At 60.6% G+C, this 21,248-nt stretch overlaps 3 protein-coding genes and 5 non-coding genes across 8 annotated transcripts; 1 reads left to right on the top strand and 7 right to left on the bottom strand.

The window, feature by feature from the left end:
• Positions 1-248: 248 nt before the first annotated feature.
• Positions 249-12,501, bottom strand: DKC1 (dyskerin pseudouridine synthase 1). Its single transcript, XM_062006923.1, has 15 exons — positions 12,441-12,501; positions 12,185-12,246; positions 11,740-11,826; positions 10,683-10,774; positions 10,002-10,186; positions 9,333-9,397; positions 8,650-8,776; positions 8,157-8,287; positions 6,442-6,585; positions 5,899-6,019; positions 4,557-4,675; positions 3,347-3,450; positions 2,842-2,908; positions 1,844-2,002; positions 249-1,468 (listed from the first exon to the last, which is right to left on the bottom strand). Exons 1-15 carry the CDS (start codon positions 12,454-12,456, stop codon positions 1,400-1,402), a joined length of 1,548 nt encoding a protein of 515 aa, XP_061862907.1. The 5' UTR covers positions 12,457-12,501; the 3' UTR covers positions 249-1,399.
• Positions 4,175-4,250, bottom strand: LOC133626653 (small nucleolar RNA SNORD83). The gene has a single exon (XR_009819704.1). It is a non-coding gene; the product is annotated as a small nucleolar RNA SNORD83 (small nucleolar RNA).
• Positions 5,363-5,609, bottom strand: LOC133626655 (small nucleolar RNA SNORD17). Its single transcript, XR_009819706.1, has one exon. It is a non-coding gene; the product is annotated as a small nucleolar RNA SNORD17 (small nucleolar RNA).
• Positions 7,873-8,008, bottom strand: LOC133626660 (small nucleolar RNA SNORA36 family). The gene has a single exon (XR_009819711.1). It is a non-coding gene; the product is annotated as a small nucleolar RNA SNORA36 family (small nucleolar RNA).
• On the bottom strand, positions 8,373-8,448 carry LOC133626657 (small nucleolar RNA SNORD83). The gene has a single exon (XR_009819708.1). It is a non-coding gene; the product is annotated as a small nucleolar RNA SNORD83 (small nucleolar RNA).
• On the bottom strand, positions 8,982-9,228 carry LOC133626654 (small nucleolar RNA SNORD17). Its single transcript, XR_009819705.1, has one exon. It is a non-coding gene; the product is annotated as a small nucleolar RNA SNORD17 (small nucleolar RNA).
• Positions 12,502-14,411: 1,910 nt separating the features above from the next.
• On the bottom strand, positions 14,412-15,779 carry LOC133626577 (40-kDa huntingtin-associated protein-like). The gene has a single exon (XM_062006593.1). The coding sequence runs from the start codon at positions 15,777-15,779 to the stop codon at positions 14,712-14,714; it is 1,068 nt and encodes a 355-aa protein (XP_061862577.1). The 3' UTR covers positions 14,412-14,711.
• Positions 15,780-19,755: 3,976 nt separating this feature from the next.
• On the top strand, positions 19,756-21,123 carry LOC133626586 (40-kDa huntingtin-associated protein-like). Its single transcript, XM_062006640.1, has one exon. The coding sequence runs from the start codon at positions 19,756-19,758 to the stop codon at positions 20,821-20,823; it is 1,068 nt and encodes a 355-aa protein (XP_061862624.1). The 3' UTR covers positions 20,824-21,123.
• Positions 21,124-21,248: the final 125 nt, after the last annotated feature.

Here is a 21,248-nt window from a genome sequence, read left to right as displayed (position 1 = left end):
ACACTCAGCACTCGTCCCTGTGGGTGTTACAGAGGGGGAGGGTGGCCTCTAAGCACCTGTGACATCCTGAGCAGCTGCAAAAGCCCCTCTAGTGACAGCCCACAGCACTGTGCCCACTTCATGACCACTCCTCTGCACCAGCACTTCACTGGCAGAGCAGCACAAAGGGGCAGCACCTGCATGAAGCTGCCTCCCCTTCCCCAAGAGCAGAGCACTGACCTCCAGGAGCCACATGAGCAAGAAAATCACCCACTCAAAAATAGGGCTTTTATTTGGATGTAAAAAAAAAGGGTAAATAACAGTTGTCTGGGGTTCAGCCAGGCCCCAGCTGCTGCCCCACTGCCTGCCTGGGTCTCTAGAACTGGAGTCAGATGCTTACACCTAAAGCAATGCACAGAGCTGAGCCATGGTACAGAACCCTCTGCAGGGATGAAGCAGCCTGGGTTAAAATCCTGGCTTAGCACTACCCCTGTGACAGAGAAGGGAATTCCTGCCCACCCCACATAAAGAAATGACAAGTCTATGAGAAACTGCCCCAAGCCCCACAGCCAGTGCCCCACACAGAGCTGCCTCTGCCCAGGCTCTTCCTCACACTCCAGTCCCAAGAGCCCTTTAGAAGAGCCTGTTGACAACCACCTTCTGGCCCCTTTGCTTCTCCCCTCCAGCAGCAGCCCTACTTCAGAGCACAGTGGATATCCAAAGCAGGGCAGCCTGGAGCCCTGCAGCCCCATCCCAGCACCTGGGTGGAGCAAAGGGGCAGCAAGAGGTGTGTACTGACAAGGCTCCTGGGGCACTGGGGATGAGCCCACAGCTCACAAGCAGGTCCTTGCACTCTAAAGGGAAAAGCAGGAACTTCATGTTCTAATCCATTTATGAGAAAGAGTATCTGGGTGGACTGTTTGATGCCATGGAGCTGAGGGTCAGGCCAGGCACAGGGCCAGCTTCACACCAAGCACAGCCCCTCAAACCACTGAGGTGACCCATCCAGCTGGGCCCTGCCAAAGCCAGTCCTCCTGACATCAAGACATTCTGCAACTGTCAGGTAACAACCCCAGCTTTGGGAGAAAAGGAAGAAAGAGGCAGGATGAGAGGGAGGAGAAATGTCAGTCCTCCCTCTCTGGGTGAAAACAGAGATCCCAAGGAAGGGCCAGGAGCTGCAGCTGCCCTGAAGGTACCACTTCCATTGGCATCCCAGTGTTCAGAGAGCAGTGCAGTGCAGGGGCCCTGCTCCTCTGGCAACCCTTAAAACAGGATGAGGAGCAGGGTGTATCCCAGGCAAACACACCCACTCACATCCACAGCAGAAAAGGAACTTGGAGCTCACTGGCCCCTCTGCTGTGAAGCCAGTCCTGTCCTCAGCCTGCCCACGAGGCTGCCTGCTTTGGACACATCCAGGCAGTTACTCTGAGCTCTCTTCTACCTCCTTCTGTTTCTTCTTCTTCTTCTTCTTTGTGCTGGTCTCACTGGTCTGTAAAGAAGTTTGAGAGATCAGAAAGGAATCAGAAAGGATCCCCCCACTGCTCCTTCCAAGGGGAACAGCCTCACTCCACACAGAAGGCAGGCTCCTCATGGCCACAGCCCTCCCTCACCACCATGCAAGCACTTGGGCACACAGCACTGAATGCCAGCACCACAACAGCACCCTGCCAGGCACTGGCCTCCCACTGGGCTGTGACAGGGCACAGAGGTGGCCTGGCAGCAGTGTGTACCCACCAACTGCTCAGCTCACCCCCTGTGCCACTGCAGAGCTGCCACCACCCTGTATCAGCTCAGCAGGATGCTGATGTGAGACAGAAACCTCTCCCATGCTTGGGCCACAGCATGGCAGCACCCAGTTACATACCATTTCTATTTGCTCTCCCCCACTCTCAGCTGCCTCTTTGGCCTTCTTCTCTTTCTTCTTCTTCTTCTTCTCCTTCTTGCTCAGCTCCTCTGGTGGGGGGCTGGCAGGGGATGGTGGGCTCACAGCCTCATCACTCTCACTCTCCACCTCTCTCTTCCTCTGTGAGGGGAACATGGCAGACATGGCATCTTCCAGAGGAGCCCAAGTGATGGCAAAACTGTTTGCAAGACCATTGCAACTGTTCTGCCTGATTCAAAGTTCACAGAGTAATTGGAGTGGGAAGGTGAGCTACAGACTCCCAGTGGTCCCCTCCAGCACACACTGCCTAGTGTTTGCCAGAACTGCACCCTCTACTGCTCACTGCTTCCTGTACCCCAAATAAAACACCAAGTGCATGCACAAGCCCTGAGATCCTTAGGTCACAGCACAAGCCTTGACTAGGCAACTTCAGATGCAACTCTTGCCTGTAATTGTCTGTACAGTGTCCAGAAAGGTTCTCTGCCAAAACCACATCCATTGTGGCTCCAAACAACGTGTTACTGTGGATGCTGCAGCTTGTGCACTGCAAGTCAGAGCTCTTCATTCTCATACAGGACTTGTACAACATCCCAGAGGCAAACACACAGGGGTAAGGCCCTAAACATGAGCCATGCAACCAACCACACCCCAGGGACACCAGGCTTCCAGAACATGAGCCCTGGCCCAGGCTGCCCAGGGAGGGTGTGGAGGCTCCTTTCTTGGAGGGCTTCAAACCCCCCTGGACACATTCCTGTGTGACCTGATCTAGGTGGGAGCTGCTTCTGCAGGGGGTTGGACTGGATGAGCTCTATAGGTCCAAACCCCACCATTCAATGACTCTGTGATCTTCCCCTGTCAAAGCATCACTCACTGCAGCTCCCAACACAGCACCCAACACCAACTGCCTGAAGGAACCGGCACAGATCCACTTCATCAGGGCCCAACCACCCTCACAGCCAGAGAGCAGCAACAGGACTCACCTTTGGAGCCCTCTCTGGCTCTGAAGCAGCTCGAGGAACAGCAGCTGCCTCTTTCTCAGCAGCTTCCCTGAAAGAGAAGGTGGCCAGGCTGAGCTGGGCAGCCACTGCCTCACGCTGCTCTGTACTAGTTATTTCCCCCTCCCCAGGCCAGGCACTGCAGGGGGAGGTTGGTGTGAGGAAGACCTGCAGCCTGCACCAGGGCCAGCTGGGCTGGGCAACAGCAAGGCCTCCCCTGTTTAATTTAGCAGACTGACTCCCTCTAAAACCACAGGCACAGGCTAGAAAGGGATAACTGTCTGCTCAGGCCCTTTCCCTCCAGCGCTGCCTGCTGCCAGCACGTTCCCTGGGACTGCAGCAAACACCACTGCACCCCACAGCCTGGACAGCCACCAGCCTCAGGCCAGGCCTAACGTGCTCCAAGCAGGAATCACAGCCCCCAGCCCAGCCCTCACTGGCCAGGGCTCCCCTCTGCCCACCCTGCAGGAGCCACACAGCCTGTACCCACCTGTAATCCACATACTCGTCCTTCCAGGAATCCGGAGTGCTCTCGTTGGGCCTCCCATGCTTGTCCAGCAGACCCTTTTGGATCATCATCTTCTTTTGACTGGCCTGAGAGCAACGTGCAACATGTCAGACTGCAGCTCCAGAGGAGAAATCCTCAGCCATTTGGTGTTAAGGGGAAGTTATCCAGGGGCAAGTCAAGCTAACTACAGGGTTACTGATGCAACACTTGTCCAAGGACCTTCTAAGAAATCACCCCAAACACCCCCTGCACAGCAGCCTACAAACCTGACAGGGAGCATCCCTCATCAGCAGGTACCTGCTGGGGTAAGTAGGAGCAGCAGCAGAAGCTCACTCTGCCCATGCCAGAGCACAGATGTCTCAGTGCTCCTCCAGCCTGGTGACCTGCCACACCTCAGACAAACCACTCCAGGTGCAAAGGCAAGGCTTTGCTAAGGACCTCAAGATGCTTCAACTGGCCTGTGCTACCTCCCATGTGCTGTGAGGCAGATGTGGACCCATCCCCACAGCTTTCTAAGTTTCAGCTGAGCCACAGGAATGCAGCAAGGCCACAGCAACTTTACACTGAGCTGAAGCCAGGGCTGTAGCAGTGGCCACAGTGAAAGGCCTGTCTGGCTGCAGCTCAGCTGCCACTGCTGACCTGCTCATTTCCACAGCTACCACATGCTTGAGACAAGGACAGGAACCCTGGGTGGTCCCACTGTTCTTATCCTTAAGGCAGAAGGAATTTAGTGTCTTACAAGACAGTTTGCATTTTGGCACTGCTACAGTTGCACCAGAGGGAAAGCAGCTCCTTGCCCAGCCCCTGGAGAGCCATCAGTATGGGGTGATAGATGAAGGTCATCTTTGCACAAAGTGCTAATGTCACACACTTCACATCATTTGGCTCTTTCCCAGAGCTGTACAAACCTGAGGAGCCTGTGCCCAAGCACCAGAGGCAGTCCCAGCTGGGCCTCAGGCAGAGCTGCCCAGGCTCTGTGGGGAGGCAAAGGCTCAGTCCCACCAGCACTGAGCTGGTGCTGGGAAGCAGCATCATCGGGGCTCCAGGACAGCACAACACAGCTACAGCAAGGCCCTGGGTAAGACATGGCTGCAGCTCTGCCTGAGGGGCCCAGAGTCCCACATCCTAACAGTGGGGCTCCCCCTGCCACGCTGGGGCTGACCACCCCCCACCTTCCCCCTGTCCTGCTCACCTTGGGGCCCAGCCCCCACTTGCGGGGGTACGTGTCTCTCTCCATGATCACTCTCTTGATCTTGGCCACAATGCCATGGTCACAGGTGGAAATCACTGCTGTGGTCATCAGGGCAATGGCTGCAGAAGCACAGAGTTCATTAACTTTCACCAGCAGAACTGCAGCAGTGACACAGGAACCTGCTGCACTCAGTCTGTTGTTCCTCTGTCAGCGGGAAGAGGAGCAACGTCCCCTCACCACGGCCATTTCACCCCAGAACCTCACCAGAGGGAAGTTCTGGCCTTCAGAGAGTTGCCTTGCTCAACAGCAGCAAGTGTGTTAGGCATGGCTTAACCACACCATAAGCACACCTGCAGACTGGTTCTGAATCAGTGAACACAACATCAACCAACCCCCAGGGCAGCTCCAACCCCACCCCTGGATGGGGACGAGCTCTGTCAGCAGCCCAAGAAACCAAACCACAAGAGAAAGCAGCAGTGCTGCTCCTTGATCAGCTCCCAAGACCTTGCAGAGTCAAACCAAAGGAGACTAACCCTCCCCATCAACTCCCTTTCTTTGCCAGGTTCCCAAGATGAGCAGAGTGCAGGCAGCAGAAACAGCAGTTTGGTAGTGTTACATCCCCTGGGTCTGGACAGAGCACAGGGCCCTGCAGCACTGAGCCCGTGACATGTGCAGTGTGTCAGCACCTGCCACAAGCAGCAGCTTCCCTTAAGAGCCTGGTTAGGACACAGCTTTCTTCCAAGGAACTTCACAGAAGCTGGTAGTTGCTTCATCCTTCTCCACTCACCTGTGCCCAGCAGCAGTATGTGATCAGACATTGTCCCTCGTCTCAGTGGGGATGGAGCCCCACAAAAAGAGGCTCCAACCCTGCCAGCTCCACTGCCCTCCTGCAGGCAGCCTGCCACACACCACAGCAGCTCCCAGTAAGACACTGCGAGGCTGGAGGGTCTCTGGAGGCTGCACAACACTCAGAGCCTAGAACAGGAATCTGGGTGCTGCAGGAGGGCAGCACCACTGCACTCAGAGAATGGATAAACCTCATCATCACCTCACACACAGAGCACACCTGAGCATCAGAGAGCTGAAAGCAGGCTAAGGAACTGTTCACACCTTCCCAAGGACAGATGCAGACACGGCTTCTTAAGATACTGCCCAACACCAGCTGCCTTGAGCTGTACTAACCCACAGTCCCCACCAACTACCAGCTTCTGGGAAGCTGCTTGGAGGAATGCTTCAGAGAAGCACTATTTAAACCTTCTGTGCAGAGGGATTCATCTGTTGTGCATCCAGTGGGACACAGGCTGTTGTTTCTGCAGTTAGCTGGGCACAAAGAGTTTCATACCTAGGCAGATAGCTTCTCCTTTGGTGGTAATGACAACAATCTCCTGATTAAGTTCAATCCCATCTTCATACCTCAGGACCCCAGGCAGCATGATCTTGGCTCCATAGCAAATGGCATTGACCTGGAAAGGCAAAGAACAGGACTTTAAAAGCTAATAGAGAATAAAACCAAGATGAGAAGTGCCTCTGATGTTTCAGCTTCCCATTGGCACTGCTGTCCCAGCAGGAACATCCCTATGGATCTAGTTTGCATTGTCAACTGTGTAAAATGTAGGGGCTTTGGAATAAGGAAGCCAGGCAAAGTATCTACCAGAGCAAACAATCTGTGGGGCAGACCTCTTGTAACCCTCAGCATCCTTCTGAACTGAGGGGAGCAGCTCTTTTGCCACTCAGTTCTTGGCTTTTCCATCTCCCTGCTGACCTGGCAACGGCCCAACACAGCTCACAGTGCTGACAGCAGTCACCAAGTGGATCCTGCCCCCCCCATTTACTCTATTAGTTGTCCAAGTTGGGAGGGCACTTGGCAGCCCCTGGCACCACTCACTGCACTGTCCTTCATGACCAGGCGCTTGTGGGAGGTGAGCAGCTTCTCCAGGGGCAGGATGACCCTGCGCAGGTAGCTGTCGTCCTTGTTGTTGTCATACTGCCACTGAGCATCCAGGACATCATGCATGGTCACCATGTTGTCCTGCAAACATACAACCAACCCCTCTTAACTCTCTCACCAGCCACCAACTGGAAACATACCCAAGTCCAACAGCAAGCAGCGTGCTGGAGGGGAGGGAGAGAGAGATGCTCCAACTTAGGAGCAGCAAAAGGAGCAACTTAAGAGGCAAAACCACTTTCCATCAAGAGGCTGAGGCCAGCCTGGCTCTGCTACCACAGGCTCCAACCTCCCTCAACTCAGGAGTACTCAGATCTAGTGTTTAAGGGCTGTCCACATGAGTTCTTTTAAATGTGACCAAATTTACATCCCTGAGACCTGTAAACAAAGAAAAGTGAGCAGAAGTCTAAATTAACCATCTCCTCAGTCTGTGACATGGAAGAAACCCTTGGAGCAGCTGTAAACACCCAACACCTGGAGTTCAGAAGTGACTAGCAGTGACTGCAGCTGTGTAAGAGCACAGCTGGAAGATGGGTGGGAAGCATTTGTGCTCTGATGTTCCCTCTCTGCAAAGAGAGGAATTAAGTAGCTCTGGAGCTTGGACTGGCAGCAGGATCCAGCTATGGCTGGACTGAAATGACTGCACAAGCATTTGAGATCACACAAGACTTGCAACGTGCCCTTGTGGGCAAGAAGTCAATGGCATCCTGGGCTGGGTTAGAAGGGCTGTGGGCTGCAGGTCAGAGAGGTTCTGCTCCCCCTCTGCTCTGCCCTGCTGAGACCACATCTGGGATATTGTGTCCAGCTCTGAGCCCCTCAGCTGCAGAAGGACAGGGAGCTGCTGGAGAGAGTCCAGCACAGGGCACAGAGATGCTGCCTTGTGCTGAAAGGCTGAGGGAGCTGGGGCTCTGCAGCTTGGAGAAGAGGAACCTCAGGGGTGAGCTCAGGAATGGTTACAGATGCATCAAGGGTGGGTGTGAGGAGGCTGGAGCCAGGCTGTGCTCAGGGATGGCCAGTGACAGGACAAGGGGCAACAAGCTGGAACTGAAGAGCTTCCAGAGAGACACAAGGAGGAATTTGTTCCCTGTTGAGGTGAGGGAGCACTGGCAGGGGCTGCCCAGATGGGCTGTGGAGGCTCCTTCTCTGGAGACATTCCAACCCAGCTGGTTCCTGTGTGCCCTGCTCTAGGTGGTGCTGCCCTGGCAGGGGGGTTGCACTGGGTGAGCTCTCCAGGTCCCTCCCAGCCCTGAGCCTCTGTGATCTCCCAGGCTGATGTCCATGAAGCACGTTGCCTGCTCTGTGCCCTGACACCCGGTGGTTGCAAACCACCAAGGAGACAGCTCACAGGCCTCAACCCCCAGCACATATGTGGTTTGTAGGCTGAGAAACACAGGTGGCATGAACCAAACCTTCAGTCACCATAGTGCACATCCCAGTCCCTCACTGTCCCAAAGCTTAATTACCAGAACAGGGGCAACAACCCTGAACTGAACTCAACACTTTGGTTCCACAGATCATCTCTGGTTTTGGGGCTGTTCAGCCAACATGCACCCAAACACCTTTTCCCAGTGCTGTGCAACTCCTAGTGTTCCAAGGAACTCTTGCCATTCTGGCAGTTCCCAGTGCCTTGGTTCTGGTTGGAGCTGCCTCTTTACCTTCTCTCCCAGGATGCCCGAGCGCACTCTGCGCAGCTCCTGCATCTGGCCGCCCACACCAAGCAGCAAGCCAAGATGAACACAGAGGGTTCTGATGTAGGTGCCTGCTTCACAGCTCACCCAGAAGATACCTGAAATGCAGGACAGGACAGTATGTAAATATAATACAGCTAGAAATGAGCCCCAGCTGAAAGCTTCGTGCCCAGTCCCTCATCGAGCCATCAGCCTGGGGTGATAGATGAAGGTCATCTTTGCACTGAGTGCTAATGCCATCTCATTGACATCATTTGGCTCTTCAGGAAGGATGCAGCAGTATAAAAGAGATGAGATGTGCTTCTCAGCACACCACAGTTAATGCATGAAGCAGTTATTGCTTGATGGTGCTGAGGATTTAGGTCTAAAGGCATCTGGCAAGAATAGGAAGCAGCCCCCATTTGACAAGAAACATCATCAGCTGTCAGCTTCAAGAGAAAGCAGGAAAGGCCCCTTTTACCTAATCTTCTCTCAGGATCATACTCCACCAGTTTGCTCTCATAGATGGTTCTGACTCTCAGTTGTCGTTTGACAGCAGCAATGAGAGGTGGTCGCTGGAACAGGGCCCCTGTCAGGGTTTCTATTGCCTGAGGGTACAAACACAACAGCAGCAGCTCACACCTGTGCCCTAACACATCACCAACCTTGAGCTCTCCAGCAACATGAGTGAGAAACAACAAGGCTCATCACCATTTGTTGACATCATATTTCATAAAGCCCACTTGAAGCAGTGAGGGGGTAAAAATGCTGCCTCAGCTGCCACAGCTGGGCTTTTGCATCAGGTGGCAGTATGTGATCAGACATTGTCCCTCGTCTCAGTGGGGATGGAGCCCCACAAAAAGAGGCTCCAACCCTGCCAGCACCACTGCCCTCCTGCAGGCAGCCTGCCACACACCACAGCAGCTCCCAGTAAGACACTGCGAGGCTGGAGGGTCTCTGGAGGCTGCACAACACTCAGAGCCTAGAACAGGAATCTGGGTGCTGCAGGAGGGCAGCACCACTGCACTCAGAGAATGGATAAACCTCATCATCACCTCACACACAGAGCACACCTGAGCTCCACTCCTACCCTCTCATCTCCCAGCAACACTGAACACTCTGCATGTCAAGTGCCAGCATGGCTAAGAGCATGCTGAGACTTACCCTGGCAAGCTGAGCCTCACTTTCAATTGCATTGTGCAGCCGAACAATTCCCACATACTCTTTGCCTGAAAGAATGACAAGAGCAGTCAGGAGTGGCCACTGGCATTTAATGTTGACCTCAAGGTCCACACTGCTTCACAGCAACACACTCACACAGCCCTGAAACATGCACAAGCTGCTCTCCTAGGAAGTGTGCACAGTTTGTTATGGAGCTGGTTATCCTTCCAAGCACATCAATCTGAGCTGGGTTTGTTTCCTCACTAGATCTGATTTCACTGGCCTGGGAGAGGCTGAGGCCACTAGTTCAGTTAGTGCCTGAAACCAGGCTGTCACTGAGGGTGGTTGACAGGGCTGGGACAAAGGCTTCACTCCATGAGCCTGAAGGTCTCTTCCAGCTGAAACCACTCTGTGATTCCATTCTATGACTCTAAGTGTTCCCACTGACTTAAAACCAGCACAAGCCTCAGAGAAGCAGTTAAAATCCCCAAGCTGTGACAGCATTGGATGCACCCTCACTGCCTGGGAGTGAGGACATGCAACCCTTAAGCTCAAGGCACTGAGGACCAAAGGTGAGTCCTTTCAAAGCCTGGAACTCTCCAATTCTATCTCCAAATGAACTCCACGTTTCCCCAGTCAGACTGTCAATGGTCCTGAGCAACAAAACCACACCTGCACTCTGCTGGGACTTCACCAGGCGTGTTGCCCTCTCGATGCACACGATGAGGCAGCCAGTGACCTTGGGATCCAGGGTGCCACTGTGGCCGGTCTTCTCCACGCGAAGGATGCGGCGGATCCACGCAACCACCTCGTGGGAAGATGGATTGGAAGGCTTGTCAAGGTTAATGAAGCCAGACCTGTGGTGTAAGAGGACAGAAAGCAGGAGTTAAGCTCAGGGCAAACACAGTAAGAGCAAAGAGAACTTGGAGAGTGTTTGTCATGGCTGTGAAGAAATGTGTTCTTGTGTAGGAGGCTCCCAGCTGCTCCCAAGTGAGCACACGTGGAGCTGCTCTGCACACAGCAGCTCAGCTGCTCCAGGGGATTCTTCTCTCACCAGACTGCTCCTCCCTGCTCTCTGCACTCCAACCAAATGGCACAAACAAACTCCAAGCCTAGCAGGCCAAAGGACTTTCCTCCAGACCCCAGAAAAGTCCTCAAGTGTCTGCATGTTTGTCTATAGACCAGTCACAACAGCAAAGCAAATGTCACAGGAGGAGATGGGGAGGCTCAACTCAGACAACTCCTCCTTAGCACAAGGCAAAACATACAGAGGAGCACAGAACAGAAAACACTTGGAAGATATTAACTGTGAAAGGAATCAAAACAGAGCCCTGTGGCCATTCTTGCACCCACCTAACATAGTCAGAAATCTCTCTCTTCAAGGGATTAGCACCAGAAGGAAGAGGTGTGTAGTGTGCTGTCCTCACATTTAACTTGTCAAAGTTCTACAAAACAGAAGCAACAGTTACAAGTGTTCCTGAGCCCAGCTTGGCTTCTGCATTGCTTTGCCCCAACACATCTCCCCAGTTACACAACATCTGATTTGCACATTAAAGCAACAGAGCCCCTGTCAAGAGAGACAACAATAAACCACAGCAATGTTTCACTTAAGGAAACAGAAATCCTGCCCTGTGAGAGAGGGGAAAGGACAATATCATCCTCTGCAGGATAAACCCAGCATGCCTCAGAAACAGCATAAGCGACTAAGAAGGCTACAAAGGCAATAGGCCACTGGTGAGGCCTCAGCTGGAGTCCTGTGCCCAGTTGTGGGCTCCCCAGCTGCAGAGGGACAGGGAACTGCTGCAGAGAGGCCAGTGCAGGGCCACCCAGATGCTCAGGGGACTGGAGCATCTTCCTTGTGAGGAAAGGCTGCGGGCCCTGGGGCTGTTCAGGCTGGAGAAGAGGAGACTGAGGGGGCAGCTCATTCATAGTTCCAAACATCTCACTGGTGGAGCTTGGGGCAGCACTTTCTTTCTGTTATATCCAATGATAAGACAAGTGGTGATGGGATGAAGCTGGAACACAAACAGTTCCATAAAAGCATAAGGGAGGTGAGGGAGCCCTGGCCCAGGCTGCCCAGGGAGGGTGTGGAGGCTCCTGCTCTGGAGCTCTTCAAGACCCTCCTGAACATGTTCCTGTGTGACCTGATGTAGGTGGGAGCTGCTTTGGCAGGGGGTTGGGCTGGATGAGCTCTAAAACTCCCTTCCAGCCCCCACCATGCTGTGACAAATGACTGAAGTAGATTTCTTCATGGGGGACTTAATGGGGACTTTACAGGAGGCACAGTAAGCTTAGGAAGCAGGCACACAACTGGTCAGGCTCTGCAGGCAGAGGGATCTCTGTGCCCTGAGCATCTCCCCTGAGCCCCACGGAGCCTCTGCAGGGAGGAGCAGAGAGGGCCCCGCCGCACCTTCAACAGCAGCGGCCACTGAGACGTGTCCAGCTGAGCAACCCGGGACTCGGGCTTGATGAGAAACTCCTCGGTGTGCTGAATGTCCTGCAGGGGGTGAAGCGACCCGAGATCAGATCGGCGCTAAACCGCGGCCCCGTGCGCGCTCCCGCCCGCTGCCACGTGCTGTCCCGCGGGGCGACCGCGCTGCCCGCTCGGGTACCGCTGCCCCAGCCCGGCCCCGGCCCCTCCGCACCGGGACCCCCCGTGCCCACCGGCCCCGGTCCCTCCGCATCGCCACGCACCGCGCTGGGACCCCCCGTGCCCCCCGGCCCCGGCCTCTCCGCACCGCCACGCACGGCGCTGGGATCCCCCGTGCCCCCCGGCCCCGGCTCCTCCGCACCGCCACGCACCGCGCTGGGATCCCCCGTGCCCCCCGGCCCCGGCTCCTCCGCACAGCGCTCACCGCCACATCCTCATCGGCGAGCGCCCGCTTGTCCTTCTTCCTCCGCTTCTTCACGCCGGCAGCTGCGGGAAGCGACAGGCTGAGCGTTCCCCGCCGAGGCCCCGCCGGATGCCCCGCGCCGGGAGGGACCCCCGCCAGCCCCGAAACCCGCCGGGCCGAGCCCGCCACCACCCCCGCCAGGCCCCGGCGGCCCCGAGCCCGCGCGGCCGGCCCCGGCCGAGCCCCCCCGCCCCGCCGCGGCCCGGCCCCCGCGCACCGTCCCCGTCCGCCATGGCCGCGCCGCGTGCAGCCGCCGCCGCGCCACCGCCGAGAGGCCGCCCCGTCCCGACAGGCCCCGCGCGCACACGTCACCGCGCCGCGCCCGCTGGCGCCTGCGCCGGGCCCGGGACCAGCCGAGCACAGAGCACTCCAGTGGTGCTGGGCCAGAGAAACAGCCCTGGAAACAGGCAGAGAAGGGGAAAATAGCACAGATCCCGTTGTATCCTCAGCTGTGCTCTCTTGCTCTCCCTTTGCTCATCCCTTGCTGCTCCACACACAGCTCAGATCCCATCACCATGGAGCTTTCCTCCAACAGAACAAGATGCTTCTCTCATCCCTCGCTGCATCCATCCTGCATCATCTACCTGCCTGTGCTTCCAGCCAACACAGCACTTCAGCTGATGCTGAGGGAGATTAAACCCCCCACGGGGAAACAGCCAGTGTGTGTGTGCAGTGGGCAGAGAACGACAGGCTGCCCGCTCCCCCTGACCTGCCGAGACAGAAACCTGGGAACTGCCACTGCTCACACCTGAGGCAGGACCAGCGAGAGCAAAGCACAGAAAAGCTGATCTCAGGGGGAACAAACCCCAAACCGACCAGAACCCCAAACCCCAGCCAGGGATGAGGTGGGTGTGATGCCAGCGACCATCACTGTCCCATCACTACCCACCAACCACGGCCCTGCTGAGCCCCTGCACAACCTCCCTGCACAGCTCTGGTGCTGTTCTCGCCTGCCAGGACTCTGGGCCGTGCTTCCAAAGCGCCCAGGGCCAAGTGCCTCCGGGTACAGAGCTGCGAGACACACGCACCGTTACTTTCTCTGTGCCACCACAGCAACGGCTCAGCTCCCGATCCTGCGCTCCCGGAGCTTTCTGCTCGCCCTCTAACAATGTCAGGGCACAACAGCCCCTTTGCTCGGATGACCACCACATCACCTGCTAAGGACAGTTCCGTCTGGGTTCCTTGGCAAGCAGAGGGTGGCTCACAAGTCACTTTGGAGGCACGGATCTGTAGTCTTGCTTCACAGCACGGCACAGCCAGAGCTCCCTTCGCTCCATCGTGACACCCAACTCTGAACTGAGCGTTTCTCAACTCTCACTTGAGCTCAGGCAGAAACCCCACACCCAAACCAAGCTCCCTGTGGGAATGAACTCCTCTGTAAACGGTGTGGGAACTAAAGCTTTGCATCTGGGCTGGGAAAATGCAGCTTCGGACTGGCTTCAGTGCAGAACGCCACAGCAAACACTGGGAAGGGGGTTGGAAAGCCTCCTGTGTCTACAGCCCACGAGGAAAGCCAGAGGCACAGCTCACACCAGTGTCCCAGCACAATCACCTCTTGCCTCGCTCTCCTCTCCCCAGTGCTCAAACGGCACTGCTGCCTCCCCAAAGCCTCAGCCTTCTGGGCAGCGTTTGCTGCAGGCCTTTGCTTCAGTCACCAGCAGCTGGGGGCACAAGAAGGGCTCTTTGTGGATGGGACACCCACGATCACTTGGGGACCACCGGGGCATCTCTGGTCTCCCGAATAAAGCAGCCCCTGAGATCACAGCTCTGTGCTGGAGAGAGACTGGGCCAGGCCCACAGGCAACAGCCGGGGGCACCAAAGGTTCATCTGCTTTCCAGCCTGAAGAGTGGCCTTTGGCACCTGGAAGAGGCCCCAGGCAGCAGGAGGCCAGAGGCAGAAGCGCCCAGGGGCATCAGGAACAGCCCCCGAATAGAACTGAGCACTGGCTGAGCCAGCAACTCGCCCCCTCCGCCTGCCCCATCCACGCTGGTCCCAGCTGCCAGCCTGTGCCCTGCTGCCTTTGCCACCCGCAGGCTGGTTCTCTGCCTCAGGAACCGCTGCCAGGCTCCCAGCAGCAGCCCCCAGGCACCCCCTTGCAGGGCAGGACCCGCTCCCTTAGTCCATCCCAGGCCTCCCCCGCGTGGGCTCCCCTGCCCTGCGGGTTGTCTTCAGCAGGGGAAAAACACCTCAGGCATCTCATTTTATTGTGGTTCTTTCTTTTGAAGAGCAGCTGCAGCCTCGCTGCGTTCCAGCCCAGCAAACACGCGACCCCCGCCCCGCGGCCCATCTCCTCCCTGCGCCAGTTCCCGCCTGCAGGCGCCAGCCAGCTCTTCAGGGACAGCTTCGGGCCGCTCCCGCCCCGCCGCTTCTTCTCCTCAAGCGCCACGAGGGCCGGTGCACGCAGTTTACGAGGAAGCGACGCCGAGCAGCAGCTGCCCGCGGCGGCCCCTCGCTCCTCCCCGGCGCCCGGTCCACGGCCGGCGCCGCTCACAGCCCCTGCCCGGCGGGGCTCAGCATCTCCTGCAGCACCAGGTGCAGCAGGTGGTTCTGCTCGGCGCTCAGCAGCGGCCACAGCTCGGCCTGCAGCGCCTTCAGCGCCTCCGCGTCCTTCTCCTGGCACGCCAGCACGGCCGACTGCAGCAGCAGGAACAGCTCGGCCGGCAGGTAGCTCGCCGCCGCCGGCGGCCCGCCGCCCGCCCCGCAAGCGCAGCCGGGCCCCGGCCCCGCGCCGCCCTCCGCCGCCTCCCAGCAGTACTGCTCCAGCGTCCGCGCGTGCTCGGGCAGCAGCTTGGCGGGCGGCGGCTGCAGCAGCAGCAGCAGCAGCACCCGCGACACCTCGCAGCGCGCCAGCACGTCCAGGAACGCGCCGCCGGGCGCGGCGCCGCCGCCCGGCCCGGCCCCGGCCCCGGCCCCGGCCAGCGCCTGCGCCCGCGTCAGCGCCGCCAGCGCGCCCGCGTAGTCGCGGCCCAGCAGCAGGCACGAGGCGCGCTCGGCCAGGCAGCGCAGCGCCTCCAGCGGCAGCCGCGCCGCCGCCAGCAGCTCGGCCGCCCGCTGCAGCGGCGCGGCGGCGCGGGCGGGCCGGCCCGTGTCGCGCAGCGCGGCCGCCAGCTCCAGGCACGGCCCGGCCGCCAGCGCCGGCTGCCCCCGCTCCAGGTGCAGGCGGGCGGCGAAGGCGCCGCAGCTCTGCGCCGCCGCCACGTGCTCGCCGAAGCCGCCGCGCAGCCCCAGGCGCTGCCGCAGGTCCCGCTCCTGCCGCAGGAACAGCCGCGCCGCCTCGGCCAGGGCGGCCGCCTCGGCGGGCCCGTGGAACAGGCTCTGGGCGCAGCGCGCCACGGCCAGCTGGCACCAGGCCGCGTAGGGCAGGCTCTCCTGGGCGCGCAGCTCCCGCGCCAGCGCCGCGAACTGCTCCGCCGCCTCCGCCACGTTCGGCTTCCGCAGGAACCGGCGCCGCAGCTTGGCCGACACCAGCCGGTAGCGCGACAGGAAGTCGCCGTCCCCGCCGAGGCCCGGCCCGGGCCCGGGGCCGCAGCCGGAGCCGCCCGCCGCCGCCAGCATCGCGCGCGCCGCCCGCCCGCCGCGCCGTCACGTGCCCCGGGGGCGGGGCCGCCGCCCACCCACGCGCCGCCCCGCACCGGCAGCCACGGCCGCGGCGTCCCGGGGCCAGCGAGCGGCGCCCGGCCCCGTGCAGCCCCCGACACCGCCACGGCCCCGTGCAGCTCCTGCAGCCCCCCGACACCGCCACGGCCCCGTGCAGCCCCCTGACAGCGCCGGGGCCCCGTGCAGCCCCCTGCAGCCCCCTGACAGTGCCACGGCCCCGTGCAGCCCCCGACACCGCCACGGCCCCGTGCAGCCCCCGACACCGCCATGGCCCCGTGCAGCCCCCGACAGTGCCACGGCCCCGTGCAGCCCCCTGACACCGCTACGGCCCCGTGCAGCCCCCGACACCGCCATGGCCCCATGCAGCCCCTCAACACTGCCACTGCCCCAGGCAGCCCCTGCTGCTCCCCGACACCACTACAGCCAGCTACACTCAGCCCCTGCTGCCGGCTGCCTCACACCCATTCCCCATGTGGCTCCACATCTTCATATTCTCAGCTTCCAAAGCCCCCAGCTGCTGTGCCAGGGCCACTGCTGAGGCGCAGTGCCCACGAAGGGATCTGCCTGCCTCCCTCAGGAGGGACCTGCATCCATTCCCCTCCATCCCTTAGGTCCCAGGATGGTGATCATGCAGGATAGTGTGGGATCCTGCATGTCCTGTGAAGGGCAGGCTGAAGCCAGGGCAGGATGTCTTGGATCTGCCAGCAGGAATTGCTGTGTCTGTGCTCTCAGAGCTGGCTGGCAGAAGCGGCGTGCGCAGAGACTCCATCGAGAGGGCACCAGGTCTGGAAAGGGGAACGCAGCGGGTGCTGGAGCGTGCGCTGGCTGCACAGAGGCACCGTCACTCGGGTGTACTGAGGACCCCTGCAGCACCTCTCTGGTTCCCCCGTGCTCCAGCTTACTGCAAACACCTTTGTGGTCCCCCAAAATGTGAGGTGAAGGCCACCGTTTGCATGGCACACTCCTGTTCCGCTCATGCCACAGGCTGGCCTGGGCTGCCGGCAGCACTCTGCTCTCCCACATCTGCCAACTGCCTGTTCTCCTGCCTTCTCTGGCGCTGTCCCGTGCCACCCTCTGCCAAGGAAGGGTGGGAGACAAGTGGCAGACTGGTTGCTGTGTGCTAGGGAACCCCATCCTAGTAAAGAGCGAACCCTGGGCTTCCTCAGCAGGACAAAATCCATTGTTGATTGCGTATCAGCAGCCAGCTGGGTATAGCACACGTGAATTCAGCCCTCTGCAGGGTGATACATCAGGGCATCTTGGCATTGCTGAGGGACACTGCTGAGGTACCATCCCCTCTGAGGCTGGGACATCCCTCGCTGTGCTGCTGCTCTCACTCAGATACCCAGGCTTGCCTTGGGACAAGGCCCCTCCACTGGCCCCTTCCCTGCTGCCCAGTTCTCTCCTGTCCGTGCCTTCTCCCCCTGGGGATCCTGGTGCTGGGCAGGGGCAGGGCTGTGGGCTGGGGGCCAGCAGTGACAGTGCCCGGGGTGCCCTCACGGTGCTGCTGCTGGGCTGTGCTGGAGCTCTGACCCTGCCTGCTGCCTGCCTCTGTGTGTCCCTGTGGTTTTGGTCTCAGCCTTCTCCTCAGCATTTTACCCACAGCTGCTTTTTCTGTCCCTGGGGCAAGACCACAGAGCTCCTCCTACAGCCAGGGGAGGCAGAGACTGAGCTCCAGGCTGGGAGACACTGCAGCTGTGCTGCTCTGGCTCTGCCTGGCCCAGCTGAGGACTGACCCCAGATGCACTTTGCATGCCCATGAGCTCCCATGTGCCCTGGACTGAGATGGGAAGGGTGGCCCAACTCCTTCTAGTTCCTAACCCTTCACTCCCCTTCCTGCTTTCCATGATGTTGAGTGACAACTGCAAACCCTCCAACTTCCTTCCCACCTGCCACAGCTTCTCTAACAGCCTCCTTTGCTCCTTTATCCATCTCCAGCAGGGCAGAGCCAGCCTCAGGTGCTTTAGGACAGAGGTGGCAGAGCCAGCTGGAACCCACCACAGATTGAGTGCCTCACATCCACAGTTCTGGCTTGCTGCACAGGGGTGATGCCAGCAGCCACCTCATTGCTTCAAGCTGTGTCCTTGCAGCATCTGTGTGTGCCTGCACATGCACCCACCACAGCGCCTCTTACCTGGGGGGCTGTGCAGGTCCCTGCAAGGGCTGTGCACGGCCTGAGCGTGGACACAGGCAGATGCAGCACTGTGTGTGTGTGGTGCCTGTATGCACATGGATAGATATGTGCAGGTATGTACAACTGCAGGGCAGTGTGACCTTCCCATGTGAGTGAGAGTTGGTACAGTGATAGACACACTGTGTGTGTGCCTGTGACTACTACAGGGCTGTCCCAGTTTGCCTGAGTGTGCACAGTGTGCCACAGTGCCTGCACATCATCCTCTGTGTGTGGAGGATGTCCCTACCTGTCCTGGGTGCTTGCTGAGCCCAGGGCTCTGTGTGCCTAGCCCCTGGACAGCTTTTCCTAACCAGCCCTAGCCCCAGCCTGAGTCAGTCAGGCTCAGCACCCCTGGCCCCTCTTCCCCAACACTCACCACCATAACAAAAACATCTCAGTGATTCAGAGCAAGGAACACTGCCCCAGTGTCACCTACCGCTCTCAGCTCCTCCCCCTCCTGTGACAGCAGTTCCTGCTCTTGCCAGGGCCCCTATAAGCCTTCACTGGTGCCATCTCTCACCATGACAAATGCCCTCCATGATTTCACTGCTTCTGCCATGTGGGCTTGATGGTTTTTTCCCCTTCTGGCCCTGGAGAGCTGCATCTGCAGGTGTTTGTGCTGATGCAGGCCCTTCAACGTGCCCCATGCGCCCACTTTCCAGAACAAGCACTAACCACAGAGCAACCGATGTGAAAGAGTTGAATTGAGGAAAGAACCAGTCCAGCCCAGAGGCCTGTGCTCTCCAAATTGGCTCCTTCATGCCAGCATGAGCCAAGCTACAGGCCAAACCTGACAGGCCTCTTAAAGCACCCCATGCTGTACCATGCACTACCCTCAGGGGGATGCTGGGCACTTGGGGGAGAGCTGAGCCCCAGGTGAGGCAGCGGTGTTCTGCCACTCACAGCTGAGTGCTGGGGCTGTCAACATGGGGCTACCCTGGCAGGAGATGAGTTCTCCCAGCTTTTGCCCACGTCAAGGGGCTTTTAGTTCTCACTCCTTGAAGCATCTGCTTTCAATACTTGTGGCCTCAACCTGCCCTGGCTTCAGCCTGCCCTTCACAGGACATGCAGGATCCCACACCATCCTGCATGATCACCATCCTGGGACCTAAGGGATGGAGGGGAATGGATGCAGGTCCCTCCAGAGGGAGGCAGGCAGATCCCTTCGTGGGCACCGTGCCATGGCAGTGGCCCTGGCACAGCAGCTGGGGGCTTTGGAAGCTGAGAATATGAAGATGTAGAGCCACATGGGGAATGGGTGTGAGGCAGCCAGCAGCAGGGGCTGAGTGTGGCTGGCTGTGGCGGTGTCGGGGGGCTGCAGGAGCTGCACGGGGCCGTGGCGGTGTCGGGGGCTGCAGGAGCTGCACGGGGCCGTGGCGGTGTCGGGGGCTGCACGGGGCCGTGGCGGTGTCGGGGGCTGCACGGGGCCGTGGCACTGTCAGGGGGCTGCAGGGGGCTGCACGGGGCCCCGGCGCTGTCAGGGGGCTGCACGGGGCCGTGGCGGTGTCGGGGGGCTGCAGGAGCTGCACGGGGCCGTGGCGGTGTCGGGGGGCTGCAGGAGCTGCACGGGGCCGTGGCGGTGTCAGGGGGCTGCAGGAGCTGCACGGGGCCGTGGCGGTGTCAGGGGGCTGCACGGGGCCGGGCGCCGCTCGCTGGCCCCGGGACGCCGCGGCCGTGGCTGCCGGTGCGGGGCGGCGCGTGGGTGGGCGGCGGCCCCGCCCCCGGGGCACGTGACGGCGCGGCGGGCGGGCGGCGCGCGCGATGCTGGCGGCGGCGGGCGGCTCCGGCTGCGGCCCCGGGCCCGGGCCGGGCCTCGGCGGGGACGGCGACTTCCTGTCGCGCTACCGGCTGGTGTCGGCCAAGCTGCGGCGCCGGTTCCTGCGGAAGCCGAACGTGGCGGAGGCGGCGGAGCAGTTCGCGGCGCTGGCGCGGGAGCTGCGCGCCCAGGAGAGCCTGCCCTACGCGGCCTGGTGCCAGCTGGCCGTGGCGCGCTGCGCCCAGAGCCTGTTCCACGGGCCCGCCGAGGCGGCCGCCCTGGCCGAGGCGGCGCGGCTGTTCCTGCGGCAGGAGCGGGACCTGCGGCAGCGCCTGGGGCTGCGCGGCGGCTTCGGCGAGCACGTGGCGGCGGCGCAGAGCTGCGGCGCCTTCGCCGCCCGCCTGCACCTGGAGCGGGGGCAGCCGGCGCTGGCGGCCGGGCCGTGCCTGGAGCTGGCGGCCGCGCTGCGCGACACGGGCCGGCCCGCCCGCGCCGCCGCGCCGCTGCAGCGGGCGGCCGAGCTGCTGGCGGCGGCGCGGCTGCCGCTGGAGGCGCTGCGCTGCCTGGCCGAGCGCGCCTCGTGCCTGCTGCTGGGCCGCGACTACGCGGGCGCGCTGGCGGCGCTGACGCGGGCGCAGGCGCTGGCCGGGGCCGGGGCCGGGGCCGGGCCGGGCGGCGGGGCCGCGCCCGGCGGCGCGTTCCTGGACGTGCTGGCGCGCTGCGAGGTGTCGCGGGTGCTGCTGCTGCTGCTGCTGCAGCCGCCGCCCGCCAAGCTGCTGCCCGAGCACGCGCGGACGCTGGAGCAGTACTGCTGGGAGGCGGCGGAGGGCGGCGCGGGGCCGGGGCCCGGCTGCGCTTGCGGGGCGGGCGGCGGGCCGCCGGCGGCGGCGAGCTACCTGCCGGCCGAGCTGTTCCTGCTGCTGCAGTCGGCCGTGCTGGCGTGCCAGGAGAAGGACGCGGAGGCGCTGAAGGCGCTGCAGGCCGAGCTGTGGCCGCTGCTGAGCGCCGAGCAGAACCACCTGCTGCACCTGGTGCTGCAGGAGATGCTGAGCCCCGCCGGGCAGGGGCTGTGAGCGGCGCCGGCCGTGGACCGGGCGCCGGGGAGGAGCGAGGGGCCGCCGCGGGCAGCTGCTGCTCGGCGTCGCTTCCTCGTAAACTGCGTGCACCGGCCCTCGTGGCGCTTGAGGAGAAGAAGCGGCGGGGCGGGAGCGGCCCGAAGCTGTCCCTGAAGAGCTGGCTGGCGCCTGCAGGCGGGAACTGGCGCAGGGAGGAGATGGGCCGCGGGGCGGGGGTCGCGTGTTTGCTGGGCTGGAACGCAGCGAGGCTGCAGCTGCTCTTCAAAAGAAAGAACCACAATAAAATGAGATGCCTGAGGTGTTTTTCCCCTGCTGAAGACAACCCGCAGGGCAGGGGAGCCCACGCGGGGGAGGCCTGGGATGGACTAAGGGAGCGGGTCCTGCCCTGCAAGGGGGTGCCTGGGGGCTGCTGCTGGGAGCCT

The sequence above is a fragment of the Colius striatus genome, chromosome 13, assembly GCF_028858725.1.
Source record: "Colius striatus isolate bColStr4 chromosome 13, bColStr4.1.hap1, whole genome shotgun sequence".
Lineage (NCBI taxonomy): Eukaryota > Metazoa > Chordata > Aves > Coliiformes > Coliidae > Colius > Colius striatus.
This window is presented reverse-complemented; position numbering and strand designations above follow the sequence as displayed.

What these genes read in the sequence shown, in the direction of transcription:
- LOC133626577 (XM_062006593.1), bottom strand. Translation starts at nt 15,779, where the DNA reads ATGCTGGCGGCGGCGGGCGGCTCCGGCTGCGGCCCCGGGCCCGGGCCG.
- DKC1 (XM_062006923.1), bottom strand. An exon ending in GAGATTTCTGACTATGTTAG is followed by an intron (nt 10,187 to 10,682) that starts GTGGGTGCAAGA and finishes CTTACACCACAG; the next exon opens with GTCTGGCTTCATTAACCTTG. An exon ending in GACGAGTATGTGGATTACAG is followed by an intron (nt 2,909 to 3,346) that starts GTGGGTACAGGC and finishes CTTCTCTTTCAG; the next exon opens with GGAAGCTGCTGAGAAAGAGG.
- LOC133626586 (XM_062006640.1), top strand. Translation starts at nt 19,756, where the DNA reads ATGCTGGCGGCGGCGGGCGGCTCCGGCTGCGGCCCCGGGCCCGGGCCG.